The sequence below is a fragment of the Colossoma macropomum genome, unplaced genomic scaffold, assembly GCF_904425465.1.
Source record: "Colossoma macropomum unplaced genomic scaffold, Colossoma_macropomum, whole genome shotgun sequence".
NCBI lineage: Eukaryota > Metazoa > Chordata > Actinopteri > Characiformes > Serrasalmidae > Colossoma > Colossoma macropomum.
In genome coordinates, this window is record NW_023494795.1 from 165506 (window position 1) to 182500 (window position 16995).

The window sequence follows — 16995 nt, forward strand, 5'->3', positions numbered from 1 at the left end:
CCCCCACCTTTTGAATGTAGCTTATGAAATATGAAAGTTATGAAGAATATGACGAAGTGCGTTTTGGAGCCACCGGTGGTCCCAAGGAGTTTAAAAGGTTAACATTAAATTAAAAACGTTTTAAAACATTTCACTTGTTAAATATACAGTCATATTCTTCTAGCTTTGTAGTAAAACATAGACACCTGAGTAGGCCTAGTCCAGTGATAAAACAGAGGAGTGGACGGTGCAGTCCATGGCCACTAAGTGGCCTACTTGCAATTCAAATGATCTAAACCAAGATTTGCCTTCCTCATATGGTGTTAAGCTGCTAGCTTAGTTAGATTAAAAATATAAATATTTGAAGGTGTAAGCTTAATTAGATAAAAAAAATATATATAATAATAATAATATATATATTTAACTAATTTATTGACTTGTTATGAGTCATTTTATTAAGAATTGTTTTAAGCATATTTCTAAAAATAAGCAAAATTAACGGCCAATATAGTAAGATCATTTTGCTTAATAAAACTGCTTAAAAAATTGTGCAGAGCTAAATTAAATAATATAGTATTTCTACACTCATCTCAAAATGAGACATATTACACATGTAGAGTAGTTTTTAAGATAATTTAATTTGCCAAGATATCTTGGCAAACTGTCCACAAACTGCCTTACTGTCCACAGCTTAAATGCTGGCTTTAACACACTCTCATCCACTTTGACTCACCAGATCACCTCAAAAAAGCCACCACCTTACTTTTGTGGCTTGAATAAAGACTTTTAGATGAGGTCTCTAAAGTGGCGAAGACAGGAGCAAACACAAGAGTTGACTTCAGCAGCAGAACTTGCCCAGGAATTATTGCGACCCTTCTCAAAACCCCTTAAATATGCCAGACAAAGCTGTTTACAGCTACTAATGCTTAATCTTTCAAAACCATAACATTTGCTTTGCTGGGCTTAAGGCCCTCCTGACAAGTACCCCTCACCGCATAGTCCACAAGGTGGGGCTGGACCTACATCTGGTTTCTTTTGGTCTAGCGGTGGAGTCAGACGTGCTGTCATGGGATACCACCTGTTTTCTCTGGCACTTGCAGTCATAAGCAATATGTTGATAAAATAGACTTTCTAGGCCACTTTGTTCTGATATAACACACTACTGAATGATTCAGAAGCATTAAGTGATAAAATTGCTTCATAAACACCATTGCGCATATACTTTACATGCCTTTTTGTGAATGTCTTCCAAAATTAAACGTAATGTAAACCACGCAGTCCCACCCATATCGTGATGTAGACTGATGAAAACATGACACAGGAGGAGCTGGATGTGGATCCAACTTCTCCTCGAGGTTTGGATGTAATATACATAAAATTTGTGAAAAATTGCTTTATCTGGGCACAAACGTCAGTGCTAGAAAAACTAGCATAAACTAGCATTATTGGTCACCAGCAAATCCAGCATCTCGCTGCTGTCGGAACCAAACCTTGTATCTTCATTGTTTTCCAGCTTTTGACATGTTTTGAAAATGTCTGCTGCTCTTGACATTGTATGTAAATTTCATAATGAATGAATCAAAAGAAACGGCCCAAAATGACATGGAAAAAAGTCTGGTTCCATTGACATACATTAAAAGTACAGTATGTTTTTTGCTTCTCCTGCAAAATTACCATGTGGAGATACAAGGTTGTGTTCTGACAGCAGCGATATGTTGGTGTGCTAGTCAGAAGCGGTGGACGTTGTTAGGCTGATCACCAGGAAAACCAGCATATGTTGTGTTTTAGATGGTAGTGTGTTGGTCAACCAGTTTGACAATGCTGAGTGACCAGCTAAACCAGCACCAGACCAGCATCAGGCCAGCATTAACCAGATTAGACGAGCATGGAATTTTTTTCAGCAGACATCGTCTGGATGGCAGCATATGTTGCCAAAACATGTATATATCATTCAGCATTAATGATGCCTTCAAGATGTGCTCGTCCCCCATGCCATGTGCACTAATGCCCTCCATACCATCATGAAGACTGGCTTTTGAACTGTGCACTAATAATAAGCTGAGTGGTCTTTAGCCTGGAGGACACAGTGTCCATGATTTCCAAAAAGAATTTCAAATGCGGATTCATTGGACCACAGGACACTTTTCCACTTCCCCTCAGTCCATTTTAAATGAGCCCAGGCCCAGAGAAGGTGGCAGCATTTCTGAATCCTGTGTATTTACGGTTTCTTCCTTGCTTTTTTAGAGTTTTAACTGTTTTCACAGACAGTGGTCTTCAGAAGTGTCCCTGAGCCCATGCAGTGATTTCCACTACAGAATCATGTCTGTTATTAATGCAGTGCTGCCTGAGGGTCCAAAGATCACGGACAGCAAATACTGGTTTTCAGCCTTGTCCCTTGCATACAGAGATTTCTTTGTTATTTTACGTTGAGAAACGTAATTCTTGAATTGCTGCACTATTTGATCATGCAGTCTTTCACAAAGCGGTGAACTCCTCATCTTTACTTCTGAAAGACATCAAATTTAAAATGGGCTAATATTAAAAAAAAAAAATACAGTTTCTCAGTTTTGAGATTGGATAAGTTGTCTTTGTATTATTTTCAATTAAATATAGGGTTTAAATGATTTGCACATCAGCGCATTTTGATTTTATTTACATTTTGCACAGCGTCCCAACTTTTTTGGAAATGGAGTTGTAAATGAAAAGGCCCTTAAGATGGTATTTGGGAAATTCCCAACGAGGCCAAGTGGACGAGGAGATGTCATAACTGGTGTTGAAACAGGAGGCCGGAGTCGTGCATCACTACAGAGACGTGAGCTTCAGTCGGTGAGGGCATGTTTAAGAAAGCACTGAGACAGGACCCTACAGTTGGGGAGGTAATGGACCCATCTGTGTGTGCGAGTGTCTGATTACGTATGGAGCCCTTCACACACTCACAGCCTCTCCAAGAATGCGTCTGCGAGGTTGGTGTGAGGGGGACTGCGTGTTGCTGGACGGGGAGATTGTTGTCGCTGTCGTAGGAGGACATCATGGTCCTGACTGTGAATCAGATGCTTGAGAAGTCAGCAGTTCTGTCAGAGGAGACACGCCGAGACCCAGAGCCTCTCCGGTTACCGCATACACGGCCAGGTTACTGTGGAGGTAAATATAGATGCTTTCTGCCCCTCAGTCTCCGTCCTTCAGCAGCACAGAGCAGCAACTCAGACACACAGACAGACGCTGGAAGGAGAGACAACAAGACAGCTCTCTCTCTCTCTCTGTATCTCTCTCTCTCATTCTCTATCTCTCTCTCTCTACATCTTTCTCTCCTAACTGACTCTGACTGTCTGTGCATCTCTCTCCATCTTTTTTCTTTTTTCTCTGTATTGATCTAGATATTTCTCTTTCTCTGTTCATCCCCAGCTTCTTTTCACTCACTCTATTAGATCTCCATCTTTCTTTCTTTCTTTTGTTTCTTTCTTTCGTTTGTTTGTTTGTTTGTTTCGTTTCTTTCTTTCTTTCTTTCTTTCTTTCTTTCTTATCTGTGCATCTCCATCTTTCTTTCTTTCTTTTTTATCTGTGCATCTCCATCTCCATTCCTTTCTCTCTTTCTTTATTTCTTTTTTGTCTCACTCTATTAGATCTAGTTCTGTCTCTCTTTGCATATTCATCTTTCTTTCTTTCTTTCTTTCTTTCTCTCTATTGGACTCATGGACTAGTATCTAGCAGACAAATGGAATAGAGAGGATTTGGCAACGCGTCTTGAACCAGTGACCACAAAACAACAACAAGTCCAGCCTCAGCCGCCGCAGGCTGAGTGTGAATCTCTGTTGTTTATGATGGAGGAGAGTGAGAATGAGCATGAGAGGCGGATGGTGACCCTCGCTCGAGTGCCCGGAGGACTTCCAGAACGACCCACATGCCATTGACTCCAGCTGGTCCTGGGTAAAGTTCTGTTTATCTGGCTCCGCTGCCATGAGGCTGGCCTGTCGCAGAACCTGTGTGTTTGCCTGGCACCAGGGCCCGAGTGTTTCGCACGTCCTGCATGAAGCTTCAGTAATACCAGCATGTGCGGCTGGATTTTAAAGTATGGCGAAAAATAAAATTTACATGGTTTAACCCTAAAAGTGGTCTGTCAGCAAAGAAATGCCTGATATCCGAAGTTGTGTTACATCACTACTGCTACTATTTTTAACTGTGGAATGTACTTTCATGCATGTTTAGACCTACAGATTACAGCCTGTTATACAGTCTCAGAAACCACATAAGCAAGACTACCTATCATACCTAACCTCTCCTTCAGAGCCTGTTTACATTTCCCATTGACATGTGTTTTGTGTCCAGATCGTATCTGGATTAACTTTCCCAGATTCCATTTACACGTTTTACTGAAACGCATCCCCAGTGTGACCAACTGAGATCCAATCATACTTTTCCCACATAAAAAGCACATCAACAAAAGTAAGTTATTTCCATTTTACTTTTGTTTACTCTTTTCCCCATTATAATACAAGTGGACAAGCTTGGCTTGGACGCTTTAATCAGCCCAGAGTGTATGAAGGTACGTAAAAATAGTTCTGGAAATTTACAGCAACCTACAGGCTGCAGAGTTGCCAGGTAGTTACTGTAATTTCAGGACTCATACTATAATGTCTCTTTACAGTAATGACATATTGTACTGTATTAAATGCAGTATTTCTTACAAGACTACAAACTGAGAGTGGTATATTACTGTAATCAATAATATCCTCTTTTCTGAATATGATATACACATATTAGAAAATGAAAAAGGCTCAAACAGCAGTTTTAAAATTGCTGTTTAATTGCATTTTAAATACATTTCAAAGAGTCAAATATTCTAACAAAGTAGCTGTTATTTAATTTCAGATTTTTAAAAATACAAACAGCTGTTCTTTCAAAAGCAAATAGGCTAACGGACTCTTCAGATAATCTTTAAGCTTAGGTTTTCACTAAAACTGCAATATACAAAGTAAAAATATGTAACATGCATTGAGTTTGTTACTTCAAGCTTGAGCTGTGTGGTGTTAAACTCAATGAGCGAAAGTGAATATACACCCCATTTAGCTTGGCGCTAACATGACATTACAAATCCCATAGAGACAGAATCCCATAGCCAGCTGAAATTAGCATGATCTTAGCAGTGATACTTACGTACAAAGAAGAATGGTGCCTACAAGAGGAAAGTTTCTACATGAAATGCTGCTACATAATGACATATATGACAAAAAAATAAAAGGTTCATGAATTCACTTGGGTACTCCATGCTTTATGTTGGTACAGGGTGTGCTAGGACGCTATTAGATAGCTAGCTAGCGTCAACTAGGCTAATGTTAACTAACTTCACCACTACCTGCTGAAAAAAAAAACAGCCTGGTACTGGGTTAGATGGTCACCCAGCTTGATTACGCTGGTTGACCAGCATACCAGTGTCCAAAGCACAGCACATGCTGGCTTTGCTGGTGACCAGCTATGCTGATAAATGCTAGCTTTTCTAGGCGGGTTAGCTAAGTATAAATATTGTGCATTTACTCGGATTCACAAGTGTCAGCGCAGCTCAGTAGCTATTTAAAACTTAAATAATGGAAAACTGAAAAACAAAATGAAACCATGGTGGATACGACGGTCCTGCTGCTCCAGTAAAGTACTTTTGGTGCCTAGTTTTGCAGCACTGATGACGTATACTTTGACGTGTCCCTGATAGCAAGAGGACAGTGGTCCACTGTCGGCCCGCTAATGGCAAAGCCGGCGGTCCACTGGCGTTTTGCTCAGCGTTTTCCAGGCGGTCCGCTGGCGGTTAAGCAGAGTATTAGACAGAAGTCCACTTATCATCACTCATTTTCCACTCACAGTCCAATTGACTGATTTTTCCTTCCTTCCTTTCTTTAGTTATACTCTGATTAGTAAATCATTTTAATCTAGCACATCTTTAGCAACAACACTTTCTACAGTGCCATTTTATATCAGGCCTAGTCATTTTTTTTTCTCTAGGTTGTTTGTAAAATTTGTGTAAGTTTATTTTCTAAAATAAAAGTCTCTGAGCATCTAAAATCTCTTTGAAGAGATTAAAATCTGGTTAGAGCTTATATGCAGGACAATAATCTGGGCAGTCCGAGGGTGGACCAGCAGTGGCAAGCAGTCAGTTTGCATGATGTTAACTGGTAGAATATAAGCTTCTGTTACTTGCAAACCACAATAACCTCAGACAGCGAACGGTGTAAATTTGATTTTCCAGTGAAGTATTTCTTTAAAGGTGTAACTCACATGGCTTGGGTTTATATGATTGAGCAGCTGTGTGTGTGTGAGCTGAGCACGTCTTTGGGTTCTTTTCAAGACTGATGGCCTTTAAAGTGGGAAGCTTGCTTACTATCCAGACTGTGCTGTGCAGCGGTGGGTAAAGAAGCACTGAAATAAAAGCATAGCTGCTAGACTGACAACGATGTCTGAGTCACTGACTGACTGACTGACTGATGTCCATTGTTGAAAAAGTGTAGCCTGAGACAAGCAGGTGGCGCTATCACCATTAAAAGTTGCCCTGATATCAACATAAGCCAATATTACACAACAGCAGTGACTCAGCACTGCACATTGGTATCCGAACAAGCAAACAGCAGTATTTTTTCAAAAATGTTCAAATTTTAATATTTGCTTATGAGTCCAAGGAGTGTGCAGGTCACTGCAGAGCTACAAACTGGCCTGTTTTACCCTAAGTCCCTTTGTCCTCTTTTGCCAGTCTGGTCCAGCTGTATTTTTCCCATGTTTCAGCTGTTTTTAAACTAGCCAATCAGCAGCCAGGAACAACTCATGATCTCACTTGCAGCTTTCTGACTGGATGAGAATCAGGCCGCTGAAGCCAACACAAATATCTGGCTTCTGAATGTCCAGACCTGAGGACTCTGAGAGGGGCAGAGTGAGAGGCTGGGGGTGAAAGACTGTAATTTGAGGTGTTGTTTTCAGGCAGTGCTTCAGGTACTGGTTCACTGGCCAAACCAGCTGCATTTATTTATAAAGTTTTAGTTTAACTTGAAAAAAAAAATATATAATTTACACAATTATAACAAATAGGGACGTACGGTAGAGTAGCTACTGTCCATCATTTTTTAACTATATAAACTATATAACTATGTAAATCCAGAGACGTTAAGGGCTCACTGGCACAAAATCAATGGGAAAACTCGTAACGCTCAACATGGCATCTGTTTAAAGGGAAAGAAAAAGAGCCAATCGGCTCGCTGGTTAGGAGTCCGGTCTTCTATGTTTGGAAATATCTGTGAAAGATTGCGAAGATGGTGTGATGACGACAGTTTAGAATGCTAACACAAGCAAGAGAGGAGAAAGGGGGCAACCTTGACGAGTCTCATGCCTGAGAGCAACGCAAAATGAGCATTGAAGATGAGCATTGTTCACAGTGTAAAGCCAGCATTAGCTTTATTGTGATGACATAATTCACAACACACCACAAGCGCAACCAAGAGGCCTGAAGAATGAAATTTCATTCCAATGTAAACAAGTTATATTTAGGAATGGCAATAAAAACCATCTAACTTGAGCTGCATTCTGAGCCTTGCAGTGAGGGGCACAACAGTAACAGTAACAGTGATCAAGCTGTTTTGTACACTCTTAAAAATGATGGTTCTTCACAAGTTCTTTCGTGAAAAAAATAGTTCTATATAGAACCATGAACCTCAAATAACCCTTGCCATGATTGAAGGGTCCTTTGCATCGTGAAAGGGCTCTTCGGATTGATGAAAAATGTGCATGAATGTGCTAGAGACGGTTCTACATAGAACCTTTTGGAAAGGTGTTCTATATAGCACCCAAAAGGGTGGCATATAGAACCATTTTCAAAAAGGTTCTATTTAGAACCGTCTATAGCACATTCTCCATCAATCTGAAGAACGATTCCATGATGTGGAGAATATCATTTGGGTTCTTTGCATGGTCAAATGGAAATCCAGATTGCTGTAGATGGTTCTATACAGCACCAAAAAGGGTTGTGATATTGTTATGATGGCAAGATCGTAACAATATCAGAACCCTTTTTAGTGCTATAAAGAACCCTCTTCAAAAAAGTTCAAGATGGAACCATATACAACACATTCTCCATCAATCAGAAGAACCATTTCACCATACAAAGAACCATTTAATCCTGCAAAGGGTTCTTTGAGTGTTCATAGTTATATAGGAACATTTTCTTCACTAAGCCTGAAACCTCTTTATTAAACTTTACCCTCGAAGAACCATCTTTTTTAAAAGTGTACGGCCAGTAAACTTTAGTCCAGTCACCTTCTGTTTGAGCCGTCCAGTGATGATGATGATGTGTTGGGGGCAGTTTGAAGTGATGCAGTGGGGAGTTGAGGTCTGCTCAGGACTATTTTTTCATCCCGCTCCCACCCGCTCCCGTGAGATTTCATCCCGCTCCCGCAAAAAATCGGAATCATTTCTCCTGCTCCCTCCCGCAATCGAAACGTTTTGACCCGCTCCCACCTGCGCAGTCCTGAGCACATCCGATATCTGACACAGTCTAATCACAAACACACAGCAGGAATTAAACCACAGAGCAGTTATTTTTGGTGTTTTGCTGGGCAGCTGTGGCCATCAGACTGAAGGGTCTGCCCTCTCTCTAACGTCTGATTCACACATGCTGCCTCTGCATAGCCTGAGTGATGCGGCAGCGTGAGCGCTACAGCTCGGACGCACTGGCCTTTCATACATACACCGTTGAGCTGCAGAGCAGTAAGAAACCTATACAGAAATTCCTGTTTCAGATGGATGAATGGTCACTTTAGTCACCCTGCTCAGCAAAAATATCATTTATAAATGTACACAGTATATTTGTTTATTCTGGACAGCATTCTGACTTCTGATTCAGTAAATTTTCAAGCCAGACCAACCGGGAAATCTGTCTGCAGCAGGGAATGTTTAACTAGTATTTCAGCATGAATTACATAAAAAAATCACCTTTTTAAGTTTTTCTAAGGTTTTCTGTTTAATGTTCATTGATTTTAATGGCTTATTCAGGCGGCGTAAGGAAACAATCTGCCCCAAGTCTATTCTTTAAAAACCGCAGTGCTTCAGTGTGAAAGCACTGACAACTTAACATGGGCGGCGAAATGAAAAACAAGACGTTCTGCGTCGCTCACAGCACACAGACGCAGTATGTGTGAATCAGACCAATGAGAATTTGCATGTTGTTCACATGTTCGTTCGCTTGAGAAAGACTGTTTATTGTTATATTATTTATATATGTTTTAGTGATCACTGAACTTTATTTAGGCTATTCATTCATTTGCGGGATTTCTCTTCATGCCTGCACCCGCCTGAAGGGGTCTGATTCCCGCCCGCTCCTGCGAGCAAGATATTATGTCGGGACCTGTGGGAATCCGCGGTATTGCAGACCTCTAATTGCGGGGCTTCACTTGTCTCAGGGGAGGTGTGTGCTGGCCTTCACCCTCCCAGCTTGGAGACGTTGCGTCACTAGGGGGAGACTTAGCTATCATGCGGAACTGGCAATGACTTAATTCGGGACAAATTGTATAAACATTAAAAAACACGGGGCCTCATTCACCAGTGAGTGTGTTTACATGCACTCAATAATCCAATCATAATTGGATTATCTGATTATTCAAATGGTCATGTAAACAGCGCACTCCGAATAAGAAATCTGATTAAGAAATCTGATAAAGAGAGCAGGATTTTAGCTCAGTAATCAGATTTCTCAGTGAAAAACTCTGATTTCTTTTGGATTTCTCAGTCTGAGCATGTGCAAAAACAGACTGCAGTACTGGAAAGTGTCACCGCAAAACGCAGCAAAACACTTCTGGAGTCATGCTGAAACCAAATACATGCTTGATGAAATTAAGGATTTAAATATTCTTCATTTTCTACATGATGTATGCTCAGATTTTCAGGTAAAATTGGTGCAATGTTTTAAAAAAAAACATTAAGTTTGAGTTTTACATTACGTTTACATCACATCTTCTTCTGTGAGTTTATTGGCTGGTTGTAAAGCAGAAATCTCATTACTGTCTGACTCATGTAGACCCAGAGTTTCCCTATTATCTGATTACTCAAGTGCATATAAACGTGATGAATAAATTACTGACAAAATCAGATTTTCTGCAGTTATTATTAAGTGCATGTAAACACGCTCAATGTCCTCCGAAGTTTTTTTCTTTAATTTGTTCTTGAGAAAGGTCCTAAGGAGAAGATCCCAAATAAGAAAACACTGGTGAATGTCAGAGTATTCGTGAAAGCTGTGTAAGTGGGTTATAAGAAGACTCTTTTTCATAAGAGCGCTTGGTGAATGAGGCCCACTGTGTTTACACTAATGCTGACTGTGAGTGGTCATCTGGATTTGCGTTATTGAGCTCGGTATGTTTCTGGCTATAAGAAGTAAACTTCAGACACCAAACATGCCTTAGCTGATTGACTACATTTGGGGTAGTGGGGGAAATTGCTGAACTATTGACCAGATCCCTCTCTCTCTCTCTCTCTCTCTCTCTCTCTCTGTAACTGGAGCAGAGTTTCTCTCTGCTGGTCTCAGTGATCATGTAACATCCTAATTAAACATGCAGGCAGGTGCTGCAGAGGCTACGACTGCAGAACAGATTCCTTGTGTGTGTGTGTGTGTGTGTGTGTGTGTGAGAGAGAGAGTGTCTTTTTATAGAAACTGCTGATAAGTCCAGAAATAAAGAAAAGCCAGCGTACAGAGACGGTGTAGTTGAGGCTTTCAGGTTTGAAAGAGCTCATCCTGTTAGAGCCATAAATAGATGTGTAGTAGAAAAGTGCAGAATCTGCTCTACACTGTAAAAAAAAGATGGTTCTTCAAGGGTTCTTTAGTAAAGACAGTGGTTCCATAGAACCATAAGCACTCAAACAACTATTTGCATGCTTAAATAGTGCTTTGCATGGTGAGATGTTTGATGGAGAATGTGTTGTATATCACTGTTGTTGGAAGAAAACCTCGTATCTCCAAAATGAGAACTTTACAGGAGATGGAAAAAACATACTACACTTTTAATGTAAGTCAATGGAACCAGACGTTTTTCTAAGTCATTTTGGGTCGTTCATTTTAGACGATTCATCGTGAAATTTTTATACACAGTAAAGAGCAACATGTATTTTCAAATTATGTCAAAAACTGAAAAATGTAAAAAATGGACATATGAGGTTTTTTTCCAACAACAGCGATATGGTTCCATGTAGAACCTTTTTGAAAAGGGTTCTTTATAGCGCTAAAAAGGTTTCAACATACAACACATTCTCCATCAATCAGAAGAACCATTTCACCATGCAAAGAGTGTACAATCTTAAAAAAGATCTTCAAGGTGTCTTTTGTAAAGAACATGGTTCTACACAGATCCATGAACACTCAAAGAACCCTTTGATTGACTAAAGGGTTGTCTGCATTGTGAAAGCGTTCTTCAGATTGTTGGAGAGTGTTATAGGTGGTTCTATATAGAACCTTTTTGAAAAGGGTTCTATGTAGCACTAAAAAGGGTTCTTCTATTCTTACAAGCTTGTATCATAACAATAGCAGAACCATTTTGGGTCCTATATAGAACACTTTTCTAAAAGGTTCTGTATAGAACCATCTACAGCATGTTCCCCGTATATCTGAAGAGCTCTTTCATGATGCCAAGAACCCTTTAGTCATGTAAATGGTTCTTTGAGAGTTCATGGATCTATATAGAACCATTTTCTTTACTAAAGAACCCTTGAAGAACCACCTTTTTTAAGAGTGTGTGTGAGTGAGCTTAATGATGACACTTTAACATTGATTTAGCACTCTATCACGCACACACACACACACACACACACGCACACGCACACACACACACACACGCACACACACACACACACACTCTGACAACTTCCTAGTACAAAACTATTAGTCGGCTTAAACTTTTCCTTTTGCTACTTAATACTGACACAGCAAACAACACACTATAAAAACAGGAAGCTGCAAATACAGGGAAATTCGTGGTAGGATGTGTCTGTGTGTGTTTGTGCACTCGTGTTTGTGCATGTGTAACATGTAAGCACTATTGTGACAGTAAATGCATGGAGCTCAAACCAGTTCCTCAAGTTTTGGTCCACAAACATCTCTGTTTACAAGGTAGAAAACGTCCTTTTCCCAGCTGAAGTGTACAAAATGACAGGAGATAAGTATGTGAAACGTGCCATGTGATGACATAAGAGGAAAGATATTGATATTCTGCATTATACTAACTCTAGAAATGGCCAGTTCAGGATTCCAGTCCACATTTTTCCTCTACTCCAGCTCCCAAAACACCTGAGACAGGTAATCTAGGAGAATTACAGACTGTATATTGCATTGACTTTTATTTAACCTTTAAAAGTAATTACATCTTGACAATAAATACACACATTTTCTAAGCCACTTATCCTTCTGGGTCACGGAGGGAGCTGGAGCCTGTGCCGGCGGTCGTTGGGCGGAAGGCAGGAAACACCCTGGACAGGTCGCCAGTCCATCGTAGGGCTGAACAATAAACAATATGATTAAATTTAAGATGCATTAAAGCAATTATTCTATGGTACGACTACAAGACCCCTTTTGCAAGAGTGTATAACAGGTTACGTTTACGTCACGTCGTCTTCATAACAAAGTTATGAACTCTTTGGCACCAGGAAACTGTAACTGTCCTTTTCTATGGGCCATCAGTCCAGTACTGAAGATTCCAGTTTTATGGTTCAAGCTAGGTACGCACAGGTGATTAGGGATTATTTCTAGGCTATGTAGCAGTGTTATATAGTACTCCAGTGTAGGGAATAGTGATTGAGGGACCATTGGTGTTCCCTATAATAATGTTCCATAGTGCTCTAATGTACGGAATAGTGATTGAGGGACCATTGGTGTTCCCTATAATAATGTTCCATAGTGCTCTAATGTAGGGAATAGTGATTAAGGGACCATTGGTGTTCCCTATAATAATGTTCCATAGTGCTCTAATGTAGGGAATAGTGATTGAGGGACCATTGGTGTTCCCTATAATAATGTTTCATAGTGCTCCAATGTAGGGAATAGTGATTAAAGGATCATTGGTGTTCCCTATAATAGTGTTCCAATATAGTGGAATAGTGATTGAGGGACCATTGGTGTTCCTCATAATAATGTTCCATAGTGCTCTAATGTACAGAATAGTGATTGAGGGGCCATTGGTGTTCCCTAAAATAATGTTCCGTAGTGCTCTAATGTAGGGAATAGTGATTGAGGGACCATTGGTGTTCCCTATAATTATGGTCCATAGTGCTCTAATGTACATAATAGTGATTGAGGGACCATTGGTGTTGCCTATAATAACGTTCCATAGTGCTCTAATGTAGGGAATAGTGATTGAGGGACCATTGGTGTTCCCTATAATAATGTTCCATAGTGCTCTAATGTAGGGAATAGTGATTGAGGGACCATTGGTGTTCCTGAAAATAGTGTTCTATAATGCTCTAATGTAGGAAATAGTGATTAGGGACCATTTATATTCCCTATAATGGTGTTCCATAGTGCTCCAATGTAGGGAATAGTCATTAGGGACTATTCTTATTCCATATATTAGTGTTGTATAGTGCATCAATGTAGATAAAAGTAATTGAGGGTCCATTTGTTCTGTACTTTTGTAGTGCACTAAAATCTGTGGGAAACTTTATCCAGTTTGTTTTCATTGTATAGTAGACATCCAGCTCTGAAAGAATCAATGACGGCAGCAGACGTAAATCTGAGTGGTGGTGCATGGAGACTGGTGGAGGTTTCTGGCAGCCGGACCAATCCTGAGTGATTATACTGGCCTCCGCCAGCGTCTGGGGCTCGAGCGGGGCGGCACGTGAGTGTGGTGTAACGTGGCCCAACCTGCATAGCTCAAAACCACAGCAATATGACTTCTCTTTTCCTGCTCTCTTTACTTCTTCCTTTCGCTCTGCTTCTCTCTGTCTGTCTCTGGTATGGCTGAGCCATGCTGATATATTCACCATCCGCATAATTGGCACTTTTCCCAGACAAGCTTCCCTTTTATTTCCACACAATTACACATAGTCCCATCGTACATAGTCGAGAGGCTCTTATCCGGTATGTTGACATACAGTTTGTCAACACTGATGTCCACTCGTGTCATGATCTGTCATCTTTCCACTTCAGTATGGTGCTCTCATCGTCCACTTAGAGGGCAATTCCATCAATTTTACATAATTAAACCAGTCATTCAGAGTCTGTCGGAGTCTAACAGTGATAATAGGAACCGGACATCCGAAGAATTTAATGTCTGATGCCTGAGACATTATTTATTATTTTTAACGATAGTTTGGTCTAAAACATTTATATTTGAAGTCCATTTACAGCTGAGAGGTACACACAGGGTATTCTATGGCAAGTAATCCACATAGAAAATGTTTTTAAATAATTTATCACTATTTTACCATCATCAACATCCATATAAAAACTCAGAAGACACATGTAGATTCACTGGTGGTTTTGGATAGTAAAGAAAATGGCTATATTTGTGTTGTGGTCATGGTTACGCCTGGTTCCTATCACCACCACTGTAAAGACATCTGAGTCAGCTGCTGAGTTATTTCTCTTCAATTCCTCATTTCACATCCAACAACTCCGAATGAGTTTGATTGCATCTCAATCATTGAAATATGCAGATATTTTTGAAAAACTGGTGGAGCTCCCCTTTAATCAAAAGTCTTTGGGTCTAGCTGTGTGATTTTGAGCTCTTCACTGCTAGAAAAAAAAACAGGCTGGTCAGGAGCAAAACTAGCATATGTTGTGTTTTGGATGCTGGTATGTTGACCATGCTGGCTGACCAGCTAAACCAGCACCAGACCAGCTTTAGACCAGCATAAACCAGCTGGAAATGGAATACGTTTGTTTTTTTAGCAGGGTTATTGAATGTGGTACTCAAGTATATCTGTCCGAGGTCATTCGTCAATTTAAATTTATCATACACATACAAAGATTCAGAATAAGCTTAAGCCTAGACTAAGGCTTTTTAATAGCAAATCTTAACATTTCACTTTAGTCTAGGCTTAATCCATGACCTAAAGAATCATTCGCTTGAGGGCTACTGTAAGAGTAGTTACTAAAGAGCCCGGCTGGCTGTAATCTTGGCATTTCCACTGCATTTTTCCAGTACGTGTTATTGTTTCCCTACCCGTATTCCGACAAACCGCTTGCCAGACTGCTACAAGGATTACGTGCCAGCCAATCGTAGCGCAAGCAGTCGACAACGATAGCCAATCGTAGCGCAGGGAGGCGGGGCTGGCCGGAAAACGGGCGGGCAGAAAGCAAACAACTCATACATCGCATGTCAGAAAATGCAGCGCTGCTATTGGTCGGCTCGGTCACCTCATCAACGAGGTTTAAACAACGCGCGTGATCATGTTACCTCTGCTGACTCTCTGTGAGGCCTAGAAACGCATCGAAACCAGACAACATTAGTAATACATGTGATAAATGTGCTCATTATTAATCCTCAACATGCTGAAACTTCAAGGGGAGCTTCGCCGATACTTCAAAAAGTCTGCTTAATTAAATTGTCAAGACGTAAACAAAGTTATTCAGAGTGGTTTGGTGTTCTTACAGAGTCAGAATTGTTCACAGTGGTGGTGATAGGAACCAGACGTCCACTAAAAGCTCCCTGACAGAAAGTTATTACATGAAATAGTTATGAAAACGCTGCCTGATGTGTGACACATTGTTGTATGACAGTTTTGTGATAAAGTTTTGTCTTAAAATGTAGTTTAATCCATTTATGGTGGTCCATTTATGGTGGAGGGGTACATGCAGGGCGTTGTGAGGCAAAATAGTCCTCCAAAAAAAAAGTATTATTTCACATTTACACTGTTTACCATCGTCAACAGTCCATATAAAACTCAGAAGACACGTGTGGGTTCACTGGTGGTTTTGGACAGTAAATAAAATGGCTATATTTGTGTTGTAGTCATGCTGACCCCTGGTTCCTATCACCACTGTAAAGCAACCTGAGTCTACAATGAGCCGCTGATTTGTCGAGCAACACAAAAAATGTCCGACACCCTAAATAGAACACTAAACGGTAAATAACGTGCGATTTCAGTTTCTTTAAAATGAACAACTTCACATCAAACCACTCTGAATGACTCTGTTTACATCCCAAGGAACGAATTATTTAGAAATGTTGAAAAATTGGTGGAATTCCCCTGTCGGTGACTGAGGAGGCAAATTTGCATACGGGCATCTGATTGGCTGACGGCGGTGGCTCTTTTGGCTCTAACGTCACCGGCGAAAGCTTTGGGCTTGTGAGAGAGAGAGAGAGAGAGAGAGAGAGAGAGGGATGTAACCTGGCAACTGCACGTCGCTTTAAGTAAAAGGCGTAACGGCGGACAGCGCTGAGTTCTGCATTAAAAACATAAACGGACAGAAATATAACCTCATTATGACCGTCTGACGGACAGACAGGGTGAAGAGTGGGTTTCACCGACTTCTCGATGTAAGGAAGCTGACGTGGTAGCCTGGAGAGGTAAGAGGTGGTCTAACATTCGCTTGTTAGGTTGTTTTGGGGCTGTTCGGTTGACGAGCCTAACGATATTTTAGCATGTTAGCTCGGTAAATGTAAACAGAGTTGTAACTTAACGTTAGCTACGCTAAATAAGCGGTGAAACTGTGGCTGACAGCCAAGTGTATCTGCCTTTGGGCATTTCCCTTCAGAAAATGAAAGTGTCATTCATCTCCTCAGACAGAACCGACTGTCACATCCAACGTTTACTCTGATTTTATTTCACCGTTTGCAGCGGCGAGCATCCCCTGTGTTGATATCAGGCTCAGTACTGATGAGTCATCAGCCTGTCATTAGTCTGGACCGGGACAGATCCTGACATGCAGAAGCCCCAGCATGAAAGTTTGTACGTGCTGAAGTAATAGGTTCGAGGGGATCTCCGCCTATTTTTCAGATTTCTTGCATGATTAAACGGTTAACATGTCAACGAAGCTCATTCAGACTTTTTTGGTGCGAAACGCTCCGT

General features: G+C 40.7%; 1 protein-coding gene across 1 annotated transcript in view; it reads left to right on the plus strand.

Moving 5' to 3' along the window:
• The first annotated feature begins 2957 nt into the window (after positions 1-2957).
• si:ch73-21k16.1 (phosphatidate phosphatase LPIN1) overlaps positions 2958-16995 on the plus strand; it is a 49431-nt gene continuing 35393 nt past the window's right edge. Inside the window, 3 exon segments of the mRNA XM_036581097.1 lie at positions 2958-3120; positions 3678-3839; positions 3841-3903. Of these exon segments, the coding sequence (XP_036436990.1) occupies positions 3795-3839; positions 3841-3903 (108 nt within the window). The 5' untranslated portion in view covers positions 2958-3120; positions 3678-3794.